Source organism: Artibeus jamaicensis, unplaced genomic scaffold (assembly GCF_021234435.1).
Source record: "Artibeus jamaicensis isolate MK-2021 breed Jamaican fruit bat unplaced genomic scaffold, CSHL_Jam_final contig_519, whole genome shotgun sequence".
Classification (NCBI taxonomy): domain Eukaryota; kingdom Metazoa; phylum Chordata; class Mammalia; order Chiroptera; family Phyllostomidae; genus Artibeus; species Artibeus jamaicensis.
This window is the reverse complement of record NW_026521871.1, coordinates 24,714,500-24,737,830: the sequence shown is the minus strand read 5'-3', so window position 1 is coordinate 24,737,830 and position 23,331 is coordinate 24,714,500. Positions and strand designations below refer to the sequence as shown.

The 23,331-nt window shown below is 36.9% G+C and overlaps 1 protein-coding gene across 4 annotated transcripts in view; it reads right to left on the bottom strand.

Annotated features, from left to right (window-relative positions):
- Positions 1–23,331, bottom strand: part of CEP70 (centrosomal protein 70) — a 59,184-nt gene that overhangs the window by 19,582 nt on the left and 16,271 nt on the right. For all 4 annotated transcript variants that reach the window (XM_053669515.1, XM_037139421.2, XM_053669514.1 and 1 more), the window contains 9 exons: positions 20,800–20,917; positions 18,647–18,737; positions 18,400–18,523; positions 17,923–18,103; positions 16,996–17,165; positions 13,646–13,702; positions 3,498–3,579; positions 3,320–3,408; positions 2,128–2,202 (listed from right to left, as the gene is read on the bottom strand). In XM_053669515.1, the coding sequence (XP_053525490.1) occupies positions 2,128–2,202; positions 3,320–3,408; positions 3,498–3,579; positions 13,646–13,702; positions 16,996–17,165; positions 17,923–18,103; positions 18,400–18,523; positions 18,647–18,737; positions 20,800–20,814 (884 nt within the window). In that variant the 5' untranslated portion in view covers positions 20,815–20,917. The remainder of the gene's footprint in view (positions 1–2,127; positions 2,203–3,319; positions 3,409–3,497; positions 3,580–13,645; positions 13,703–16,995; positions 17,166–17,922; positions 18,104–18,399; positions 18,524–18,646; positions 18,738–20,799; positions 20,918–23,331) is intronic.

Below are 23,331 nucleotides of genomic sequence, written 5' to 3'. Positions count from 1 at the left end.
TAAAAAAAATAGTAAAATAAAAAATAAGACTTTTTAACCTAAGAAATCTTTAACATAAGAAATCTTTTAAGCTGAAGGAGTTTAAAAAATGACAGGTACAAGAAAGACTCTCTGACCTCCCAGCTTCTTACTTGAAGCAAATGATCAGACCCTCACGTGACAGGTACCCTCCCTGTAATAGAAGGGAAGGATCGCCTTCATCTGTGAAGACGAAGAGACAGCAAGGAGAATCGGAATTTCCTCCAGTTTACTACCCTTAGCGCGTACTCTTTTGTCCTATCATATTTTCCCACAACTTTCCTCTCTTCATCAAACCTACTATAAAAACACTCAGGCTTAACTGCTTGTTCAGGTCTTCATTTCTTATGGAGGCTCCTATGTCACATAAAACTTACATTCAATATATCTGTATGCTTTTCTCATGTTGATCTGTCTTTGTCAGTTTAATTTTCAGGCCTAACCAGAGACCCTAAAAGGGCTGATGAAACGTTTTTCCTCCCCACACTTTCTCCTCTGAGTTTTTTATCTCCCTGTATCTCAATCAATTTTGCCATCTCGGTTAATGTACCGACAATTACCTAGTTATTCAGGCCTAAAACTTAGGAGTCTTGATTTATTCCTCCTCAGCTGCCTATATTCAATCCTTCACCAATCCTGTAAGTTCCACCTCTAACATTGCAAACACTTACATCTCCACTACTGGCACCTTTGATCATGTCACCACCACCTCTTGTCCAAAAACTCACAGCAGCAACGCCTGTGCAATTTTACATTTAAGTTCCTCTCTATCAAAGCTGTCTTATGCGCCTATTCTCACTGTCTGTCTCCCTTCATGTCATCTCCACAAGGGCAGAGACCTTTTCTATTTGGTGTTAGCATGGTAATTCCAGTACCCCAAATGCCCAGCAGACAGTAGGAGGTATTACAGGTACCCAAAATGTCAAGCAACAGTATACTAAGAAGAAAAAAAAAGTTAATTGAATGAATAAATGCAGCTTTTCTACTTCTCCCTCTTTTTAAGTTTTCCTTCTCTGCTATTTTAACTCAGTATGTGATTCTGGGATACCCAGAAAACTTGCCTTTCACCACGCACGTGTTGCCGTAGAAAGAAGGAAACACAGCCGTGACTAAAAACTGAATCAACTTACACCACTACATTTTATTTAATACATCTAACACTTATATTACTCATATAGTTTTCAAAATATTTCATCCCAATGCTCCCTTCAAGTCCCATTTCCTTGAACCAAAGAGTGCACATAGATCTTTAGAAAATACTGTCACTTCTGGAGGACAAATTTTCTAAAACTCCTCTGAGTATGTATTTCTGAAGTCAAGAAAGATACAAGTGGTGGATATGAATGGCTTGGCTGCATTCATTCTGGTACTTTTAAAGTATGATGAGGGTATATATTCTTTGGGTCACGGCTACTACCAACAAAAATTTGGGGCGTCATTTCTAATTTTAGTGATTCTCTTAAAATTCCTCCATGACTTCCAAATATAATTTTCTAGTTAAAATGTTGCCCTTTATTGTATTAGGCAAATAAATTTTTCTTGTTCTTATTTAAAATGAACATATAACTAAATCAAACTGGACAGCATTATGCTAAGTGACAGAAGCCAGGCAATGAAAGACAAATTACCATATGATCTCACCTATAAGCAGAACCTAATCAACAAACAAATGAGCAAAACAGAACCAGAGACCTGGAAATAAAGAACAGACTGACCGTGACCAGAGGGGCATGGCAAAGGGGATCATGGGGAGGGAAGGGGAAGGGGCAAGCAAAGGAATACGAACAGAGGACTCAGGGGTACAGACAATGGGGGGGTCTGACTGTGGGAGTGGGGGAGAACAGGGCAGGGGAGAGGAATAGGGAAAAGGTGGGACAACTGTAACTGAACAACAATAAATATAAATAAATAAATTAAATTAAATTAACACATAGCTAAATCCAACACAATAGAAATGTTTTTAAACTGTGGAACCAGAAACATCCCCTTGCTAATATCATTTCCCTCCATCAGCCTGGCAATTTCAAGCCAAGCCCACTATGAGGTAAGCTAACAGGTAGCAAAATACAAAAGCCTAATAAATTTGTAACTTTGGTAAGATATAATTACTTGATGTTTTTCTTTAGGGCTTTCTCCAGTTTCTTCACCTGTTGTTTATAAAGTCTTAATTCATGCTGCGTGGGCCTGCAGAAAATAAATCATGTTGAATACATTCAATTTATTGAATTAAGCTATAAAGATATTTAATAATGAACAATTATCACAACCATTTTTGTTAAAAGTCTTAAAATATTTCATGACTGCTACTGAAGTGTTTATTGGCCATTGCATTTCTTTTTCTCTACATTCCCTATTCAAAACTTTTTACCCATTTTTATTGTTATTAACCCATTGCTTGTTTTTATAGTGAGTACAGTATTTCAAATATGCAGAAAATAGAAAATAGTAAAACAAATATTATTTGTTTTATAAGTAGTTTTACTATATCAAAGTTGAATATTAAGATCTGTTTCAACTCCTATTTTTATCTAAAACATTATGTATATACTTAAAACTCCATGTATGTCCCTCATTAATGTCATTTCTCTCCTTTGCATAACACAGAAAATACTACCCCAAATTCACTGGTCATGAGTCCCATGCATGTTTTAAATTTTTTACTACAGTTTATACAATCATAAATTTACATATTATTATGTGGCGAGCTGTTAAAATTTACTATATAAGTGGCTTATACTGTAGGTATCAGTCCTCTCTCCATTAAAGTATAAGCTTTATGAGAACGAGGTATCTGTTTTGGTCATCACATTACATCAGAGCTTAGGACAGTGTCTTAACTTACAATAGGTGTCCAACAAATATTTGTTGAATGAAAAGTCTCACTCCTTATCAACATGTAGAGTCTCAACCTTTTGTGGTAGGTATACTATATATAAACACACTTGTCTGTTGTATGACATTTAAACTTTTTAGTTTTCTTCTCCTCCCACAACATAGGGATAAGTTGAGATGTGATGTTCTAAAGGAATTTGGAAACCTGCTAATATAAGACTGAATCTACTGAGTTCCTACCCAGTTTTACCTTTTCAGTGTAGAATCCTATTTTCTCACTTCACTTGCCTACTTATATGTTCTTGTTCTACCCATCATATGAAAGACGTTGGACTAAAATGATTATAAGAGTATGAGTTTCCCCAAGATTAGTTTTACAGTAAAGGGCTAGAACGACTAATTTAACATTCCAAATTCCAACATGTTTATTTTCCAAAGGTTACATAAAAATGACTTCAGTTTCTCTCACCTGGTTTCCAAATCTTTCTGGAGATTCAGCTTTTCAATTAAAAGTACATCAATCTTAGCTTTTGATTCCTTCAGCTGATTCTGTAATGACTGCAACACATTTCATAGAAAAACAGTTAACTTTCCTAGATGATTATTTTACTTTATAAGAAGTATTTACGAGTTGTATAGCCCCATACCATGAGAAGGCCTTTATAAGTTAGTGAGGCATCAAGACTTCTGTAGTCTTCTTCTGACTGACTTTCATCTTCTCTGTATTGCCTATGAAAAAATATATGAATACACTTTTTACAAAGAAATCTATCTTCAAAGAACTCTAGCTAACATAAATCAATCCAAGAAAGGTTTGATAATATAAATATGAATTAAAATTTAAGCCATATTTCCTACTTCTTCTCACAGAGAATGGTATTAGGAATTAGGTACTATTTTCATGTACCTGTTTACTATCACCTTAATCAGAATGTAAGAGCCATGCAAACCAGAACTTTGTCTTGTTCACCACAGTATCTCATTGTCTAGAAGAGTATGGGGCATAAGAATGAGTGAGAAGAAACACTTGTTGGCCCTGGCTTGTGTGGCTCAGTGGATTGAGCGTCAGCCTGTGAACCAAAGGGTCGCTGGTTCTAGGGCACATGCCTGGGTTGCAGGCCAGATCTCCATGGGGGGCACATGAGAGACAACCACATATTGATGCTTTTCTCCCTCTCTTTCTCTCTGCTTTCTGTTTTCTCTAAAATAAAAATAAAATTAAAATTAAAATACATAAAAATACTTGAATGAATAAATAAAGCATACTGTTTTCTCCTTCTAGTACTTTTAAGTCACCAAAAAAACTTTATAAAAAAATGTAGAGTGTAAGTGGACAAAGCAACAGATTTAATAGTCCTAATTCAAGTCATGATGCCACCATTAAGAAGCTGTGTTATTTGAGTAGTAGGTCAATCTCTCAGGTTTGTTTTTGCATCTGTCTAACAGACATATTATCTGTCATCTATGTCTCACAGAATTGGTGTTAAAAGTAAACAAAAGATATTAAAGCACTCTGGGAAATGTGAAGTACTATCACATCAGTATTACTATTAACAATCCTGATGCATTAACACTGGGCTAATATGGTAAACACTAACACATGTGGCTAATGAGCACTTGAAATATGGCTAGTGCAATTGAAAAACAAAATCTCTCATTTTATTTTAATTAAAATAATTAATAACCTGAAGCAGTATAAAAGCTCAAATGAAGCTCAGAAAGGCCCAAACAAGTTGGACCCAGACACCTACACCAAGACATATCATAAGTAAAATAACAAGGCTTACAGACAAGGAGAGAACCCTAAAAGCTGCAAGAGAAATGCAAGTAGTTACCTACAAGGGAGCACCAACTAGACTATCATCTGATTTCTCAGCAGAACATTTCAGGCCAGAACAGAGTGGTGTGAAATATTCAAGGCGATGAAAAGCAAGGACCTACAACAAAGGCTACTTTACCCAGCAAGATTATCATTTAAAATTGAAGAAGAAATAAGGAGCTTCCCAGATAAGAAGAACCTACAGGAGTTTGTTAACACCAAACCAGTACCACCAAACAGAAAAAAACCCAAACAAACCCAAAAACAAACAAAACAACGTTAAAGGGCTTACTTTAAAAGAAAAAGATAAAGGCAAAAAAAAAACCACAAGAAAATTGTGTAACAATAAAATAGCACTACATACATATCTATCAATAATCACTTTAAATGTAAATGGCTTAAATGCTCCAACCAAAAGACATAGGACAGGGTAGCTGAATAGATAAGAAAATAAGACCCATACATTTGATGCCTCCAAGAGACCCATCTCGAGTAGAAAGATACACACAGACTCAAAGCAAACAGTTGGAAAAAGATATTTCATGCAATGGAAAGGAACAAAAAGCTTGAGTAGCAGTACTTATATTTGACAAAACAGACTTTAAAACCAAGACTATAGTTAGAGACAAAAAAGGACACTATATCATGCTAAAGGGAACAATCCAACAAGAGGATATAACCCTAGTAAATATTTACATACCCAACATCAAAGCACCTAATATGTGAAGCAAATCTTGATGGACATCAAGGGAGGAAGCAACAGAAATAGAGTCACAGTTGGGGATTTTAACACCCCATTGACTTCAATGGCTAGATCTTCCAGGCAGAAAATCAACAAGGAGAAACCAGCTTTTAATAACACACCAGATCAAATGGATTTAATTGATTATCTTCAGAGCATTTCATCCCAAAGCAGAATATACATACTTTTCAAGTGCACATGGAACATTTTCTAGGATAGACCACATGTTAGGACACAAAACATTTGTTGAGACCATTTATTTAGGTCTCAATAAATTCAAGAAGACTGAAATCATATCAAGGATCTTCTCTAATCACAATGCTATGACACTGGAAATCAATCATAAGAAGAACACTAAAAAACACACAAAAACATAGAAGCTAAATAACATGTTATTAAACAATGAATGGGTCAACAAGATCAAGGGAGAAATCAAAAGATACCCTGAAACAAATGAAAATGAAACATAACAATCCAAAATCTGCGGGACCCTGGGAAAGCAATATTAAGAGGGAAATTCATAGCATTACAGGCCTATCCCAGAAAACAAGAAAAAGCTCAAATAAACAGTCTAACTCTACACTTAAAGGAATTTGAGAAAGAACAACAAACAACACCCGAAGTGAGTAGAAGGAAGGAAATAATAAAGATCAGAGCAGAAGCAAATGAAATGGAGTCTAAAAAAATTATACAGTAGATCAATGAATCCACTGAGCAGTTGGTTCTTTGAAAAGATATACACAAGTGAAACACCCTTAAGCAGAGTCATCAAGAAAAAAAGAGACTACGCAAACAAATACAATCAGAAATGAAAGAGGAGAAATAACAACTGACACCAGAAAAATTCAAAGGATTATAAGAATATTATGAACAACTGTACACCAACAAACTGGAAAACCTGGATAAAATGGATAAATTCCTAGAAACATACAATCTTCCAAAACTAAATCAGGAAGAATCAGAGAATCTGAATAAACAGATTACACCTACTGAAACTGAGACAGTAATCAAGAAACTTCAAACAAACAAAAGCCATGGACCAGATGGCTTCGAAAGGGAGTTTACCAAACATTCCAGAAGAACTAATACCTCTGCTCCTTGAACTATTTCATAAAATTCAAGAGGGGGAAGGGCTCCCATACTCATTTTTTGAGGCCAGTATTATCCCAATTCCAAAACCAGATAAAGATATTACAAAGAAAGAAAATTACAGGCAAATATACCTGATGAACATAGATACTAAAATTCTCAACAAAATATTAGCAAACCAAACACAGCAATGCATCAAAAAGATCATACACCATGACCAAATGAGATCTATTTTAGGAATGCAAGGTTGGTACGACATCCGCAAATCAATAAATGTGATTCACCACATAAACAGCATGAAGAATAATCACATGATATTAATAAATGCAGAAAAAGCATTTGATAAAATCCAGTACCTATTTATGACAAAAACTCTCAGCTAAGTGGGGATATAGGGGATACACCTAAACATAATAAAGGTCAGATAGGACAAGCCCACTACCAGCATCATACTCAGTGGGAAGAAACTACAAGCATTCCCCTTAAGATCCAGGAACAAGACAGGTACATCCACTTTCACCTCTCTTATCCGACATAGTATTGGAAGTCCTAGACACAGCAATCAGACAAGAAGTAGAAGTAAAAGGCATCCAAATTGGAAAGGAAGGAGTAAAACTGTGTTTGCAGATGACATGATAATGTATATAGAGAACACTAAAGATTCTACCAAGACTCTACTAGAACTGATCAATGAATTCGGCAAAGGAGCAGAATACAAAATTAATATCCAGAAATGAGTTGCATTTTTATATGCCAGTTACAAACTAACAGAAAGGGAAATTAAGAAACCAATCCCATTCATAATTGCTTCAAAAAGAATAAAATACCTAGGAATAAACCTAACCTAGGATGTAAAAGATCTGGAAAGATGGAAAGTTGTAAGACACTGAAAAAAAGAAATCAAAAAAGATACAAATAAGTGGAAGCACATACAGTATTCATGGATAGGAAGAATTAACATCATTAAAATGTCCGCACTACCCAAAGAAATCTATATATTCAATGCATTTCCTATCAAGATTCCAATGACGTATTACACAGAACAAGAACGAATATTTCAAAAGTTTATATGGAACCACTAAAGGCTCCACATAGCAACAGCAATCCTGTTCTATTGAGAAAGAAGAACAAAGTTGGAGGAATCATGCTACCTAATATCAAACTATACTATAAAGCCATGATAATCAAAACAGCATGGTACTGGCATAAAAACAGACAGATCAATGGAACAGAATAGAGAGCCCAGAAATAAACCTATACCTTTACAGTCAATATTAGAAAGAGGAAACAAGCACATATGATGGGCTAAAGATAGTTTATTCAATAAACTAATGTTGGGAAAATTGGACAGATAAGTACAGAAAAATTAGACCATGTTCTCACACCACACACTAAAATAAATTCAAAATGGATCAAAGAATTAAATGTTAGACCCCAAACCATAAAAATCCTAAAAGGAAATATAGGCAGAAAGTTCTTGGACATTGCTTGTAGAGATTTTCTATCAGATATATCTCCCCAGGCAAGGGAAATAAAAGAAAAAATAAACAAATAGGACTACATCAAGCTAAAAAGTTTTTGCACAGCAGAGGAAATAATCAACGTCATAAAAGGATGGCCCACAAAATGGGAGAACATACTCAACAACATATCTGCTAAAGGGTTAATACCCAAAATTTATAAAGTACTTACAAAACTCAACACCAAAAACACAGACAACCCAATTAAAAAGTGGGTAAAGGACCTGAACAGACACTTCTCCAACGAGGACGTACAGATGGCCAAGAGACATATGAAAAGATGCTCAATATCACTAATCATCAGAGAAATGCAAATTAAAACCACTGTGAGATACCCTCTCACACCTGCCAGAATGGCAATCATCAACAGATCAGGAAACCAAGTGCTGGCAAATAATGGAGCAAGGGGCACCCTTGTGCACTGCTGGTGGGAATGGAGACTGGTGCAGCCTCTGTGGGAAGCAATGTGGAGACACTTGAAAAAACTAAAAATGGACCTGCCTTTTGACCCAGTGATCCCTAGTGTCTGAATTGAGCTATGTTACAATATTCATATTTCAATAATTTAATATGAAAAAGAAATAACTGAACTAAAAATATGAATTAAATAATTCATTAATATTGTTCTTTCTGATTACATATTGAAATGATAATATTTAGAATGTTAAATAAAATATTAAAATTCATTTCATTTGTTTCTTTTCCCTTTTTATCTTGGCTACCTGAAACTGCAAAATTATGTCTGTGGCTTGTATTGCTTTTCTATTGCAGAGTGCGGTACTAACATAGCTCTTAGACCTTCTAAAGCACATTCTAACCTTGAACAAATAGCCGTTTTAGTAAAGATGGTTAATGACAAGGATAATGATTTCACATTTAACAGACTGGGAAGTAATGCCTAGAGGCAGCATGTAACTTGTTCAAAGTCACACAAATAGTAAGCAGTAGTGCAGAGATTCAGATCAAAATCTACGCACTCACATCATTCTCTAGACACACCCCAAATATCTGCCACTATGGCTACACTTGTTCTCCAAAGAAAGCTAACATGGAGGACAATTTTAAATACATGCACACCTAAAGGGAAAAAGGTTCCAGGAAAGAATTCTTTTTTAAAAAGTTTATTTTAGATTTTATGTATTTATCTTTAGAAGGGAAGGGAAGGAGAGACAGAGAGAAATATCATTGTATGGTTGCTTCTCATGCGACCCCTGGTGGGAACTAGTCCCTTGCTGGGAACTGGCCTGCAACCCAGGCATATGCCCTGACTGGGAATCGAACCTCAATTTTTTGGTTCTCAGGCCCGTGCTCAATCCACTGAGCTACACCAGCCAGGGCTCCAGTAAAGAATTCTTATGCTATGTTCCTGTAGTCCTTTACTTATTATTGAAAGACTTTCCTGAAGTAGAAATATAATTCTAAGCATGTCCCCAAGCTCTCATTTGGACTTGCAATCCCCACAGCCAAATTCCTCTCCATCCTTTCTCCAATGGCCTCCAGAAGCCTCCAAGAGGGGCCAAATGTTAAAGATGATGCTACTTAGGGATAAAGAGAAAATATTGCTATATTAATATTGGGTAAAGAAAAGTAGGTAAAGTAACATAGCTGAAAGCCTATCATTTGAAAATTTACTTTTCCTTTTTCAGAGGTTATAGCATGTTTGCAGTTTTCTCAGACTTCCAGAACACCACAATAAAACAAAGTCTTGCAATGTTTTTGCTGATGAAGGGTCTTGCCTTTAATTTGTAAAAAATAATGCGACATCTCTGTGAGGCGCAATAAAGAGAAGTGCAGTAAAACAAGGTACGCTTCTATTCATATTTCTGTTGCCTTGATCACTGCTTCCTTTGCCTTCCCTGAGTTTTCTTATGCATGGAGACCAAAAGGAATACCAGTCCACAGTGGGGAGCACGCCTCAATCCTGTGCCCTAGAATGGAGCCCCAAAATGGTGTGCCAAAGGTGTGCTGTACAAAGGGCTACATATGTGCCAGGATATTCACCCCCCCTCAGCCCTCAGGACACTGGGGTGTTCAGGGTTCCTGAGCCAGCTGCTTCCAACTGCAGCTTTGTCTGGTTGCCCCTGTGTGGCACATGAACATCACTTTTAGTGTTTCATGGTGAGAAAAACAACACTGACTCTGCAAGAGGCCCGTGTCCTGTCTGTCTTCTTCCTTGGTGTTGCTCCTTGAGCTCTGCAGGTACACACTTTTGCTCCTTGAGCTCTGCAGGTACACACTTCCTACCCCTGTGCTTCCTGTTCTTATCCTGGTTAGACCTCCAATTGCAGCCTGTATTCCCTCCTTTTCTCCTCTTCCACTTCTTTCATCTTTAAATGCTTCCATCACCTCTTCTTTAGTAATTTAATACTTGTTATTTATCACACCCTCCTTTTAGAGTACTCCTGCTTCTTCAGGGGATGCTAATATCCTATTTATAGATCTCAAAATCCACTTTGAATTGCTAGTCTCACTATCAAATTTGTACTCACTCTTAGAAGGGAGGCTGAGCTTACAAACTTTGTTCAGTCCATGAACTCTGAAAATCCCTTCCTTAAGAGAGGTTTTATACTGCTGCAAAGTCAAAATGATTTTGAATTTTCTAATCTGTAAGAACAATATTTATTATGTAGCCCCTATTTTCTTCCTACCTCCTTCTCCCTTCATCAGAGACATTCAGTCCAAATATCTGATCTAAGCAGTTTGTACAGGCCAAAACATTTCACTTCAACTAGTCAGTGATGATGGGATTAAGTGAAAAATTCATTTCCTCCTAACTTCTCATTCTTCAATCTCAGATTTTCACTACAAATTCATGACAACCAAATTCAACACGACCCCCACAATGGCATCAATCCCTTTGTCATTTTTGGTCAGAGAACCCCAGTTTGCACAACTTTAGAGGCAACCTCTCACACCATATTCTACATGAAAGGCTTCAGTGATGGGTATCCTAAAATTCTCTACTCTTAAAAAATCCCAAACTCTCTTCATCATCTAGATCAGCACCTAGCAAACTGCCACCTGTAGACTACATCTAGAAGCCCAACAGTTTTTGTAATTAAAGTTTATGAAATACATGCTCATTCATTTGCATATTGTTTATGGCTGATCTCATGCTACAGCAGTAGAGTTGAGTTGCTGCCAGAGACTATAGTGTCTAAAATGCCTAAAATACTTACTGTCTGGCTCTTTAGGGAAAAATCTTGGCCAACCCCTGAATCTAGAGTCAAATTTACTAAAGACATAGGCCAAAGGTCGTAACTGATACTTGGTTTGCACCACATATTTTTTAACACACTGAGTTAATGGTGAACATTAAAAATCTGATTTCATTTATAAATTGAACCTTGTAGCTTCTCTTGAAAACCAACAGATCTAGCCACATGGAGCACACATTCCTGCATGGCATCAACTAGTTAGGGGATGTAGCAACTGCCCCCTTGAGACAGATGTGCACAGATCTCCACTTTGCCACAGGCCCCATCTAACTACCTTCTGTCATGTTCCTCATTCTTGACTCCACGAGCATAAAAGTTTGCAACCATTTCAGCCATGAAATTCTTCATTCTCCTTCTCTTTACTCTTATGTATTGTCATCGTTCACTGTAGTGTCAACTTGGCTAGGCTCTGGTGCCCAACTGTTGGGTCAAACACCAGTTCTGATGTTGCTCTGAGGTTATTTTTTTAGATATGATAAACATTTAAGTCAACAGACTTCGAGTAAAGCAGATTAACCTTCATAATGCGGGTGGGCCTCATGCAATTAGCTAAAGGCCTCCAGAGCAGACTGAGACCTCCAAAACGGGCGGTGCTGTGCCTCCTGCACATCTCCAGTCTCAACACTGCAACATCGACTCTTCCCTGGGGCTCCAGCCTGCAGGCCTGCCTCACAGATTTCAGACTTGCCAGTCTCACAATCACATAAACCAGTTCCTTTTAAATAAATCTTTCTCTATACACAAATGTACATCTTACTGGTTCTATTTCTCTTGAGAACCCTAATACACATATCTATAATCCAATCACCCAGTTTTGCTGTATTAAAGGAAAAAAATGCCTTCTTTCTCTCCCAGGCAAATAATGTCCTCTTATTCATTCACAGCTTCCCCTTGGTCCAGATTTGAATGACTGCTCTCTATAGGTTATGACCTATAGAGAGGTCTATGAATATGAATATATTCATATTCTATCTATGAATATACCAACAAATCCCCTGAACTCCTGCCAAACTGGCTTAATTACAGTGACATAAAAAATCTATACTTTTATATTTAGGCACTACTGTTCATAACATCCAAGCAGTCTAAAACAGCCTTATCTTTTTTCTTTCTGCTTTCCCAAATTTTACTTATCCTTCAAGCTCAAGCACAACCCCCATATGCTTTGCAAAAGCTTCCCTAGTCACTAATTTGTTCTTGTTTTATACTCATCTATTACTGCCTGTACAATTTTTAGTAATTATTATGATATTATTAGTGTTGTTTAAGCCTCACATTATTGTTCTTAATTATTATGTGGATACATTTTACCTCCCTTAACAAACTGTAAAATCCTAGAAAGTAAGGACCATATCCAAAACTCTGTCCTAGCTCTGTGGAATCCAACACCACACCTACCATCTAAAAGATAACAATTTCATTTGAAAATCAGAAGGTCTGTGAAGTTACTTATAATACTGTTTTCTGAACAGAATGAAGCAAGGAGTTGCTTTATCATTAATTGTTCTTTTCCTGTCTTCCCTCCATCCTACTTTTTTAAAAGTCTCCAAGGAGCTAGAAGAAGTCAGCAACCAGCACAGCTCTGTCACTGGTCCTGACGGCAGCAGTGATTGCAGGGGGTGGGGAACAGGGTGGGGGGATGGGTAGAGGCGGAAAGGGGTACAGGGGAGATAAATGGTAATGAGAAAAATACAATAAAAATGAAAAAAATACCAGAATGTAAGCTTGGTGAAAGTAGAAAATTTATCTGTTTACTATGATAGCCTTAGTACCTAAAAAGGAACGTGGCACAGAGAAGATGCTCAAGCAAAGATTTGTTAAAACAGCCACTCCATCTACAAACAATGAAACAGAATAGCTAGTTTTAATGACCTTATATTAAAGCATTTTGGATAATTTGGCCTTAGATATTGTTCAGCTATTTTAGGTTAATCGAAGACCATTATTTTTATCTTTACCCTTAATTTCTTTAATCAGAAATGATAAGTGTGTTTTATTCTCTATGCCTGTGTTTTCACTAGGATATTTTATCTTTATCTCATGAAAATCTGTGTATTAATTTAACTGTATTTTTGTAGGCAGCTAATCTAATCCTATGCACACTGTGCATATTCCTAGTTATTATCCAATGGCTCAAGATATTAGAACACGATATGATACCTCAAAATAAAAGCAAATTCTATTTTTTCTGTGAGCAATATTTTGATGAAGTAAATATACATGTAATATAAATACAATACATTTTAACATAAGCAGTAACATAGAGTCTTTAATTTTTATTGAAGAAATTCATAGTCACACATTAGATTTCCAAAGCACATATTAAGTTTTAAAGGCTGTGAAAACTTTTGCTGTGATTCATGACTGGATAATAACTTTAAAAACTGTAATACAGAATTAGTCATACCTTTGTTTATGAAGTTTTCTAATTTTAGATTCATAGTAATCAATTAGGCAAAGCAACCTAGAAACCAGAAAATAAATGTAATTATTTTCAAAATGTGATATTGTAGCATTTCCTGTTCTCTCTACATAATTTCAAATTACAGTGACAAATGTACAGCTACTCTAGCAAGCTTATAAAATTTTTAAGTGGCTTTGCCAGAATTAGTACACTAAATCATATATATATATAATATTTTTTCTTTTTTAATTTTTTAAAATTATTTTACTGCTGTTCAAGTACAGTTGTCTGCATTTACCCCCCACCACTCTCCCCCCTACCCCAGCCATCCCCACCTCCCTCCCCTGCTTCTACCCACCCTTGGTTTTGTCCATGTGTCCTTTACAGTTGTTCCTATTTATTTATTTTTAGAAAGGGGAAGGTAGGGAGAAAGAAAAGGAAAGAAACATCATTGTGTGGCTGCCTCTCATGCGCCCCCTACTGGGGACCTGGCCTGCAACCCAGGCATGTGCTCTAGACTGGAAGTCAAATCATCAATTGTTTGGTTTGCAGGCTGGTGCTCAATCCACTGGGCCACACCAGCCAGGGCCTAAATCATATATTTTTATATTAATTTCAAAGTATAGTTTTAAAAATAACCACAAACATTACATCTCAACATATTAAATGTATATTCTCCTTGTCACAATTCTACCTCTCTCCAGCATCACTCCCACAGGAAGTATTTGCCCAAAGTTATAACTCAAGATGATCAAAGTTGCTCATTGTACCATTATTAAGGAAAGTGAAAATGCAGAAACAATTTATTCTTCAATGAGGAAAAGGTTATATAAATAACAGCACACCCATACTATAGAAAATGCTGAAGTATTAGAAGAAATAATGTAGACTTCCAGTCAAGATGGCTTGCATCCCCACATAACCACATCAAAATTACAACTAAAATATAGAACAACCATCACTCAGAAGCATCGGAAATCAAGCTGAATGAAAATCTGACAACTATGGGATTAAAGAAACTACATCCATTCAAAGTGACAGGAGGGGAAGAGATGCGGAACAGGCTGGTCCCACCTGCACGTGTGGTGGATAAAAATTTGGGAAGGCTATCTCAGGAGTGGGGAGTCGCAGCCCCACACCAGGCCCCGTGCCCAGGGTTCCAGTGCTAGTAAGCAAAGTCCTCATAACTTCTGGCTGCACAAACCAGCTTGGATTGAGTCGGTGAAAGAAATTTCTCGAGTCCCAAGCAGTTCCTCTTACAGAACCCACACTCAGACTTAATGAGACTCACTCCCTCTGAGCTCAGGCACCAGGGTAGCAGCTTGAAAGACACAAGTGGCATACAGGGAAAAACTGAAGTGTCTGGCATCAAGGTGAGAGCTGGGAGACAACTTTCAACAACAGAAATATGGGCAGAGGCCACTGTCCCTTTTCTGAGCCCTCTCCCCAGAGCCACAGAGCCGGCAGGTAGGTGCCATATCTGAGACTCCATGCAGTCTCAGCCAGGAGTGGCTGAGTATCGCCAGGGCCAAACAGTATAGCCAGGGCTGGCTAACACTGTTTGCCCAGCCCTGGAGATCCCCTGAGACTGCATCCCACCTAACTTGTAGGCCCGATCCAGCTGCAATTCCATATGAATGGCTGGCCTTAGCTCATGCTTCACAACTTCTTAAAACCTCTCAAACAAGCAACAGCTGGCCTCAGTGAGCCCCCAGCCTCCATACCTCTTGCTAAGTGGCCTCAGACCTGGGCACTAGCAACAGCCAGCCTAGATTCACAGCTTGGCTTCACCTTGGAATCTCCAAGACTGGCACAAGGAGCAGCCATTTCAGATCGCTTTATAGCTCAGGCAGTATGGCCCCAGGCAACACACAGGTTGGGGCTGACCTTGGCTGGCACCACCGGGGAAACCCCGGAGCATGCGCACCGAGTGGACAGCTACAGACCACACTGGAGCACCACCACCCTGCCCCCATTCAGCTGATCCTCCACAGAGGGCAGAGGTTGGTGGTCACAGCCAGTCCTTGCAGCTGACTGGCCTGGGTAAATCCCTCCCTTTGATCTGCCAACAGCAACCAAGGCTCAACTACAAGAGGAGGGTGTACTCAGATCACACGAAGGGTGCATCTCAAGTACCCAGTTTTGGTGATAGGGGAGGCTGTGCCACTGGAACCCATGAAAACATAATTTTTTTAAAAAGCGGCTATCTCTAGGATGTGGGAATTAGGGGGCTAAGCAGATCTATAACATTTTACTTTAAACATTTTTATATTATTTGAATTTTTATAAGCATGCACTGCTTCTATAATTTAAAAATCCTCGAAGAAAAATAAAGTAACATATTTTCATGTTATTCTTTTTAAAGTGAATTTCATACTATTTCCCTCCTATCTTGGGAAACTTACTGATCTTGTCCCTTTAGAACTAATTCAACCAATTGTGATTTTAATATAACCTTCTGGATTATTCTTTCTCTTCAACCTTTCTCCATCCCAACACATACCAGCTTTCATATTATCCTGCAGATATGCTTTAATGTCCTTTACATCCTTAAAAACCCTCTTACCTCCACACTTCCCCCTATGCCACCATTCCATGTCTACCTTTTCCTTCCTTCATTCATTCTGGGTGACTGTTACCTGCTACCTTCAACAAACTTTTACGGAGGAAATATTGTGTGTCAAACTGAGCATTCTGAGCAAATAAGACAGGCAGAAGGTAAACACATAAACTGATGAGGTAGCATGTAATACTTAACATCTTCTCCTCCTTGAAACACTCTGTTCCTTGGTTATCCTGACACCCGAATACACGTAACTTCTCTTCTGCCTCTTTGTCTACCTGAGATTTGGAAGTTCTCTGGAGTTTAGTCCTTCCAACTGCAGGCCTAATATTTCTACATGGCTGACAGAAGGTATCTAAGCACATGGCCATAAACAAATTGATCAACTTCCCTCCCTGTTCCCCAAACCTAGCATGTAATCTAACAATCTTTATAGTTGTAGAAAGAAGGAGAGGAGTTAATCAGTCAGTCTGGACAATTTCTGTCCATCTCTGCAATAACTTGCTTTTAGCCTTAACACAGCCTTCATTATCTCTCACCTAAACTATTACAACTCAATACTAACTTGTCGTTCTGTCTCTAGGCTTAATTTCTTTGCTTAGAAATCCTGGAGATTTTTATCATGCTACACAGAAAGTAGAACCCAGTTTATGAGATATATATATATAATGTGTGTGTGTGTGTATGTGTGTGTGTGTATATATATATATAAAACCACTCCCAAGATAAAATTAGTTTTTTAAAAAAATGATGAATCTACCTACAAATCAATATATGAAGTAAACCTTACTGTCTATCCAAGACGGTATGAGGCACTCTTTTGCAGAGATAAGAAAACACTCGGTTTTGAGTGACAATGCGCTCTTCTTCCTCCTTTGTTAATCTATAAATGTCCTTTTGCAAAAGAGCAATAGTCTCTTGTTGCTCCAATCGTTTTTTCTTGTAATACTGACATTTTGCCTGTAAGAAAAATTTCAAAACACATAACTATGATATGCACATCTAGTACATGCTGTCCTACCAATACTGTACACAAAGCCATCTTCACTGTTTCTATCAAGCTGCTTCATTCAAGGACTTCAGTATTGAGGCTATCTTTAAATGGGTGCTAGCTCCAGAGACTGTCATAAATGTGAAAATGTTAGTGCGTAAAACAGGTATAAAATGGAGGTAATACCACTAGAGAGTTTTGAGCTATGATGTTGAAAGCTCATTGGAAAGACAAGGGGAGAAGCAGCAAGACCAAGAGAGAAGCAGGAGAGAAATGAAGGTGACGTGGACCACAGTGGAGACTAAAAGAAGAAAGTCTGGAGAGGAAAATTCAGGAACTCAGTTTTACGCATGTTAAGTTCTAGATGCCTCTGTTCGACATCCAGTAGAGATACCGAGTAGGCAGTGGGATATGAGTTGGGAACTAAGGAAAGAGGTCTGGGCTACAGGTTTAAATAAGGCGCTATCGCCAGGGAAGTTAGAGTATACGCAGAAGAGAAAAGGTCTATGGATCCCAACACTGAGAAATTAGGGAGGTGAAAAGAACCAGTAGTGGGATCAGAAGGAAATCAAAAGAGAAGATAGTCTAGAAACCAAGGGAAGAATCTCAAGAAGGGACAGTAACAGGTCAAGAAAAGTAAAGACCACTGAATTCAGCAACATGGAGGTCCCTGTGACCTTAATGAGCTGTTTTAGTACAATCATGTACAAAAATAGAACTCAGTACCTGTAGAGCTTTATGCTCCTTTTGAAGATCTTTTATTTTATTCTGCTGCTGGCAAACCCTATTTAGGGATTCATCCTCCAATTCGCTGACTTTGGATTTCACACTCTCCAAAATTTGTTCCAAGTCATTAGCTCGTTGTTCCTGATCTACTACTCGGCATTTTTCTAGCTGAAGTTCTTTTCTAATAATAAACACAAATCACATCAACAAACCTACATCTAACAACATAATGAATTTCTAAAATTTCTTTGCATTCTTAAAATTTCTATCTTATACAAACCAAAAGAAGAAATATATGGTACCATTACATATTTAAGCTATTACCAAAAAAATTACCTATTAAAAATATTTTTAACTTAATTATTTACTCAAAGTGAAAAGTTAAATTTCAAGATTCTTTTCAAGGTAGTCATTTCTAGAATGCATACCATCTGGATACAAAAAACTCAAGAGAGATTTTTTTTTCCATTTTCTTACTTAAGCTGCTGATTAGTTTCTATGAGCTCCTGGATCATGTTTTGTTGACGGGCTGTTTCCTCCACCAATGTCGTCAAGTTCTGTCTCATCCTTTGTGATGACTGTTTGTCAAAAATGATGAGATCTACATTTTTAAACATGTAATACAAATAGGTAAAAGTAAAGGTATGGCAAAAAATTAAGATAAAAATATTTTAAAACGAAAAATAGCTTTTTACCATAAGGAGCAAGAACAGGATCTGATTACCTTTAAGATCAGTTCTTTTGACTAGACACAAAGGTTGTAAGCCGTGTGTCATCAACAGCACATTTATGCTCTCCCATTCTGCTTCTTCTCGCTGCAATTGCAAAGGAGAGAGTAAAGAATCAATTTTAGACTCTAAAGTGAAGAAACAGACTCTTGTATGTAATTTCCTTTGTTTTTGAAACTTTTTATCTGAAAGTTTTTAATATAAATTTTCATGCACATTCAATCATTAAAACAAAATGACTTAAAAAAAAAAAAACCCTTGTAATTGCAGTGAACCTTAGATTTTTTTATGTAACTGAACCAGACCAGATCCCAATCAAAAGAAACAGCTGCAAACTAGATTATATTAACTGAATAGTAAAGAGAAGATGAGTCGCTTGAAAACAAGTATCATTTTAACAATGACTAAGGTCACCAAAAAAAAAAAAAAGAAAGGGAAAAAATATGACTCACTGGAGCCAATAATTTAGGTATCTCTTTGTACAATGGACCTGGTCTAACTATAAAAAGAAGTCTCTCGCCCTAGCTGGGTGGCTCAGTTGGTTGGAGTGTTGTCCCATAAACCAAAGATCTGTGGGCTGGATCTCTGGTTAGGGGACATACTTAGGTTGCAGGTTCAATCCCTGGTAGGGGCACATGTGGGAGGCAGCTAACTGATGTTTCTCCGTTTCTCTCTCTCCCCCCCTACCCACCCCACCTACCCTCCTTCCCCATCCTCCTCTCCTCCTTCTCTCTTTAAAAACAATGAACACATTCTCAGGCGAGGATTAAAACAGCAACAAAGGAGTCTGTCTACCCATCTAGGTAACTGATTCTAGTAGAATCACTCTGTGAGGTCTCTCACGTCTTGTATCCCTGATTCTAAACATGTCTTTATGTCATACAGCTGAGAGGGGATTCTAACTCTTGATTGTGAATAAAAACAAAACAATGGAAAAAAAAGTAATAAGGACATAAAATACAAATAGGAATAGAAATAGAGATGACTTTTTAAAATGACACATTTAAATCCACAGTACTGATACAGTAGTTTTATAACAGGCTTTTAATATTAACCACAGTGATCAATTTTGAAATCACAGGGTGAGGTGTTTTTGTTTTTTAAGGTATTAACTTTTATGCAAAGGCAATTTAAGTGAATTTTCAATGTTTAAATGCTTGAAAAATATAACTTATACAATAAGTACATTTTATTACTACTATATAGTATATAAATACTATAATAGCTTAAATGTAATAATTTAGACAAAGCATGACTAAAAATATTACTCCCGACATCCAAATGCCCCTCTAACATTAAAGATTCTATCAACACAAAAAAGGAACAAATTGCCCTGATGACTCCTTGACAGCTTTGACTTACAGAGCCATGTAAATCTTTCCCTTTGACTGCTGACTTTCTTTCCCTTCTTTATCTTTTGTACACCTCTCCTCCTTCCCACAACCTTTCCTCTTACTTATGCTGCAGGTCCTCTGATCATAAGGATCAATGACGCAGAACTAAAATTATTACTGATCTGTTTTAGGAGTCAAATGCTCTGTGTGGGTATCTCAGTGCAGGTCTGGTATGACTCACAAAAACAAAATCCTCTGTAAATAATATTGTCACGAATACTCAATGATCCAATTATACGTGTTATTCTGTGACATCTCTTTTAAGAGAAAGAATAACATGATTGCTTGCAAATTCTGAATGGCATTTTCCAAAGCATGTGCTGCAGAACACTCATCTGATGAAATACTGTAAGCAGGAAACGCTGTGTACTAGAGCCTGCCTTTGGAGACTGATAGTGCTGTGAAGTCTTAGAATAATGAAATCATTTAACAGACTGTAACCTGGCATTTCTCAAAATTACTGAAGAATCTTTATAGTTTTCAATTACAGTTCACATTCAGTATTACTTTCTATTGGTTTCAGGTATGCGGCATAGTGTTAGACAATCATCTACTTTACAGAGTGGCCCCCCCAATATTCCCAGTAGCCAGCTGGCGCCACACACAGTTATTATACTGTTATTGACTATTTTCCCTACGCTGCACTTCACATCCCCCAATAGAATCCTTTTAAAGTAACACCTTCCATATTTGCAGATGGAGTATTCTTTACCACATACTTTGAGAAACGCTGGTTTCAAATATTTCAAGTTTACCTGTTTTTCAGTCATTTGTTTGATGATTTACTGGACTCCTGGGCTTTAGCGGCTGCTGGAGATATGGTTTCGCTTGCAGAACCAAAGTAGAGATTGGCAATGAAAAATGTTGAGTTGCCTAAATTAAAAGAGAAAAAAGTACCATAGGTATTGAATGAAATTCTATTTAAGAGAATCCATTACTCTGGAGTAATTTAAGTCATTCATGTGTCAAAACTTTTGTAGCATCTTAGAAAGATGATTTAAAGAATGATGGGAACAAACCCTATCTTACAATGTTCTCCTATAGATATTTAAAAATGGGGTTTTACACACATACCAACATAAAGAGAAATATTTATCTAGATAATGTGAAAAGCACATGATGCTAATAAGCTGTTATCTTTTGAAAGCTGCTTCTCAAAAAATAAAAGCATAGTGTCTGACCCGAAAGTTCTAGACCAGTCCAACAATTCACTGGACTATCTCCAAGAATGAATGGAGTGCCACTTTCTTGGGTGGACTTTACTTCTAAGTAGGTCAGAGGTTAGCAACAATGGGTTCTGTATGATACACACACATACAAATTTACAGTCAGTCTACTGATTTGAGAGTAATGTGTGCTCTGTAAGTTTTAAATTGCACTGTTTTTAAACTGTAGAGAAGCAACAGAAAAGCAAGTGACTTCATAATCAGGTTATATTAATCAGTTTTTTGAGCAGTTTTTGACCAAGAATCAGAATCCCAAGAAGTACATTTACTGCTTTAATCTGCACTCATTGAAGGCATTTACTACCATATGTACTACAGCTTTGTGGTAGGCCATTATTTTCCTTTCCTTTTCTGGCTCTTCAGAAACTTGAACACTTAAGCTTGTACATGATCTTGTGTTTTGCTATCCTTTTTACTGTAAAATGTAAATATTTTAAGGGATATTTTGATTCTAAATACGATAAAAGAATTTCTCACCTATTTTGTGTGTGTGACTTGAAATTCAGTAGTAAAAGAATTTCTTCTTTAAAGCTTTAATAACCTTCAGACATTGTTTTTTTTACTCAGCCAAGAGCATACACAACATGCATAGCTATCTATGTGTCAGGCATTAGAGGAGGAGAAAAATGATTTCTTTGTGTTGAAGTATAGGCTGTTGATAAAAATCATTTAGTTCTGAAGAGGCTAGAATTTAGAACTACCAATGAAAAACTGCAGCTTTGCCCATGTTATAGATACGTTTCTGAAGACGATACTGTCAAAATTGGGTACACTGACTAATCATTGTAAGACCACAGAACTTTTATTTACAAGAAACATGCTGTGAATCTGTTTGTAAATGTATAATTAACCCTAATTTGTTTGGAGGATAACTATAGTTTCATATGCTGGTTTTGCTTCAGATACAAAGCACATGGAGTCTATTGTTAATCCAAATCTAAATTTACTTCCAATGCAAACTACATATTGATATAATTTAATGCAGTGGCAACTAAATGATACTAACACTGAGGCGAAAAAGAGAAAGAAAAGCCAGTAATTTCCCTTATCTGTATTAATAAAGAAAAATGAAAAAATGGCTTCCCAAAATTAAGAGGTAATAATGTTTGATTTCCTCAGAAGTCTAAGGAGTAGACTTAAAAAATACATTCTGAAATGGAATCAGCTTTGTTACTCTCACTGGAGAGAGAGGGAATGGAAATTTAAAACCATACATTTTGTCTAATTTTAACAAATTGCATCTTTTTTGTCATCCTTTTCCTCTGACATTTTTTATCATAAAAGTTCTGAAACAGAGGACTTGTATTTAAATAAAATTTGTTTAATTTTGGTCTAAAAAAAAATTTACAGTCGGTCTAAACTACCATCACTTGCTCTTGTTATCTAAGATTCTACCAGTCTATAGAAAAAAACTTCCTTGGGTTATTTTATATGCGAGTATAATCCCTCCTCTCCAGAGGCACAATCCCACACATTCATTAGCATCATGGAATTTTAGGACTTGAGAAGACCTTCAGAAGAAAACTCTAGCTGTTCGTCGCTGGCAGAAAAGAGTGTAGGGAGAGCTGTACCAATATATCAGGTACTAGAGCCATCTGAGCCATGACTGATCAGAGGCAGGCCTGCTTGCTGCCAGTTCAGGATTTCTTCCAAAGCACCTTCTGCCCTTCTCTAGCTGCTTCGGATGGTGAAATCCAAATAAACAATTTATTGGCCACCACTGACAATTTATTTCTAGCTAAACCTAGTAGCATATTACAAATTCTAATATTCTGCCATTTTTGCAGTTTCACATCAGAGTCCTTTCTCTCTTTAAACGCTGGTCTCTTTCAATAACTCAATCACCCACTAAGTTCAACCCTACCACCTTTATTTTAAATAAAGATCCTTCATGAAAATGTTGAGTAACTTCAGCTGCTATCACCTTTCAGCTAGATTTTTTTTTTACTTTTCATTAGAGAAAATTTTCAAAAATACACAACAGTACAGAGAGCATATAATGAACTCATGTATTCACCAATCTATTGTAGCTTCAATAATAACCAACATTCTTCCCTTGTC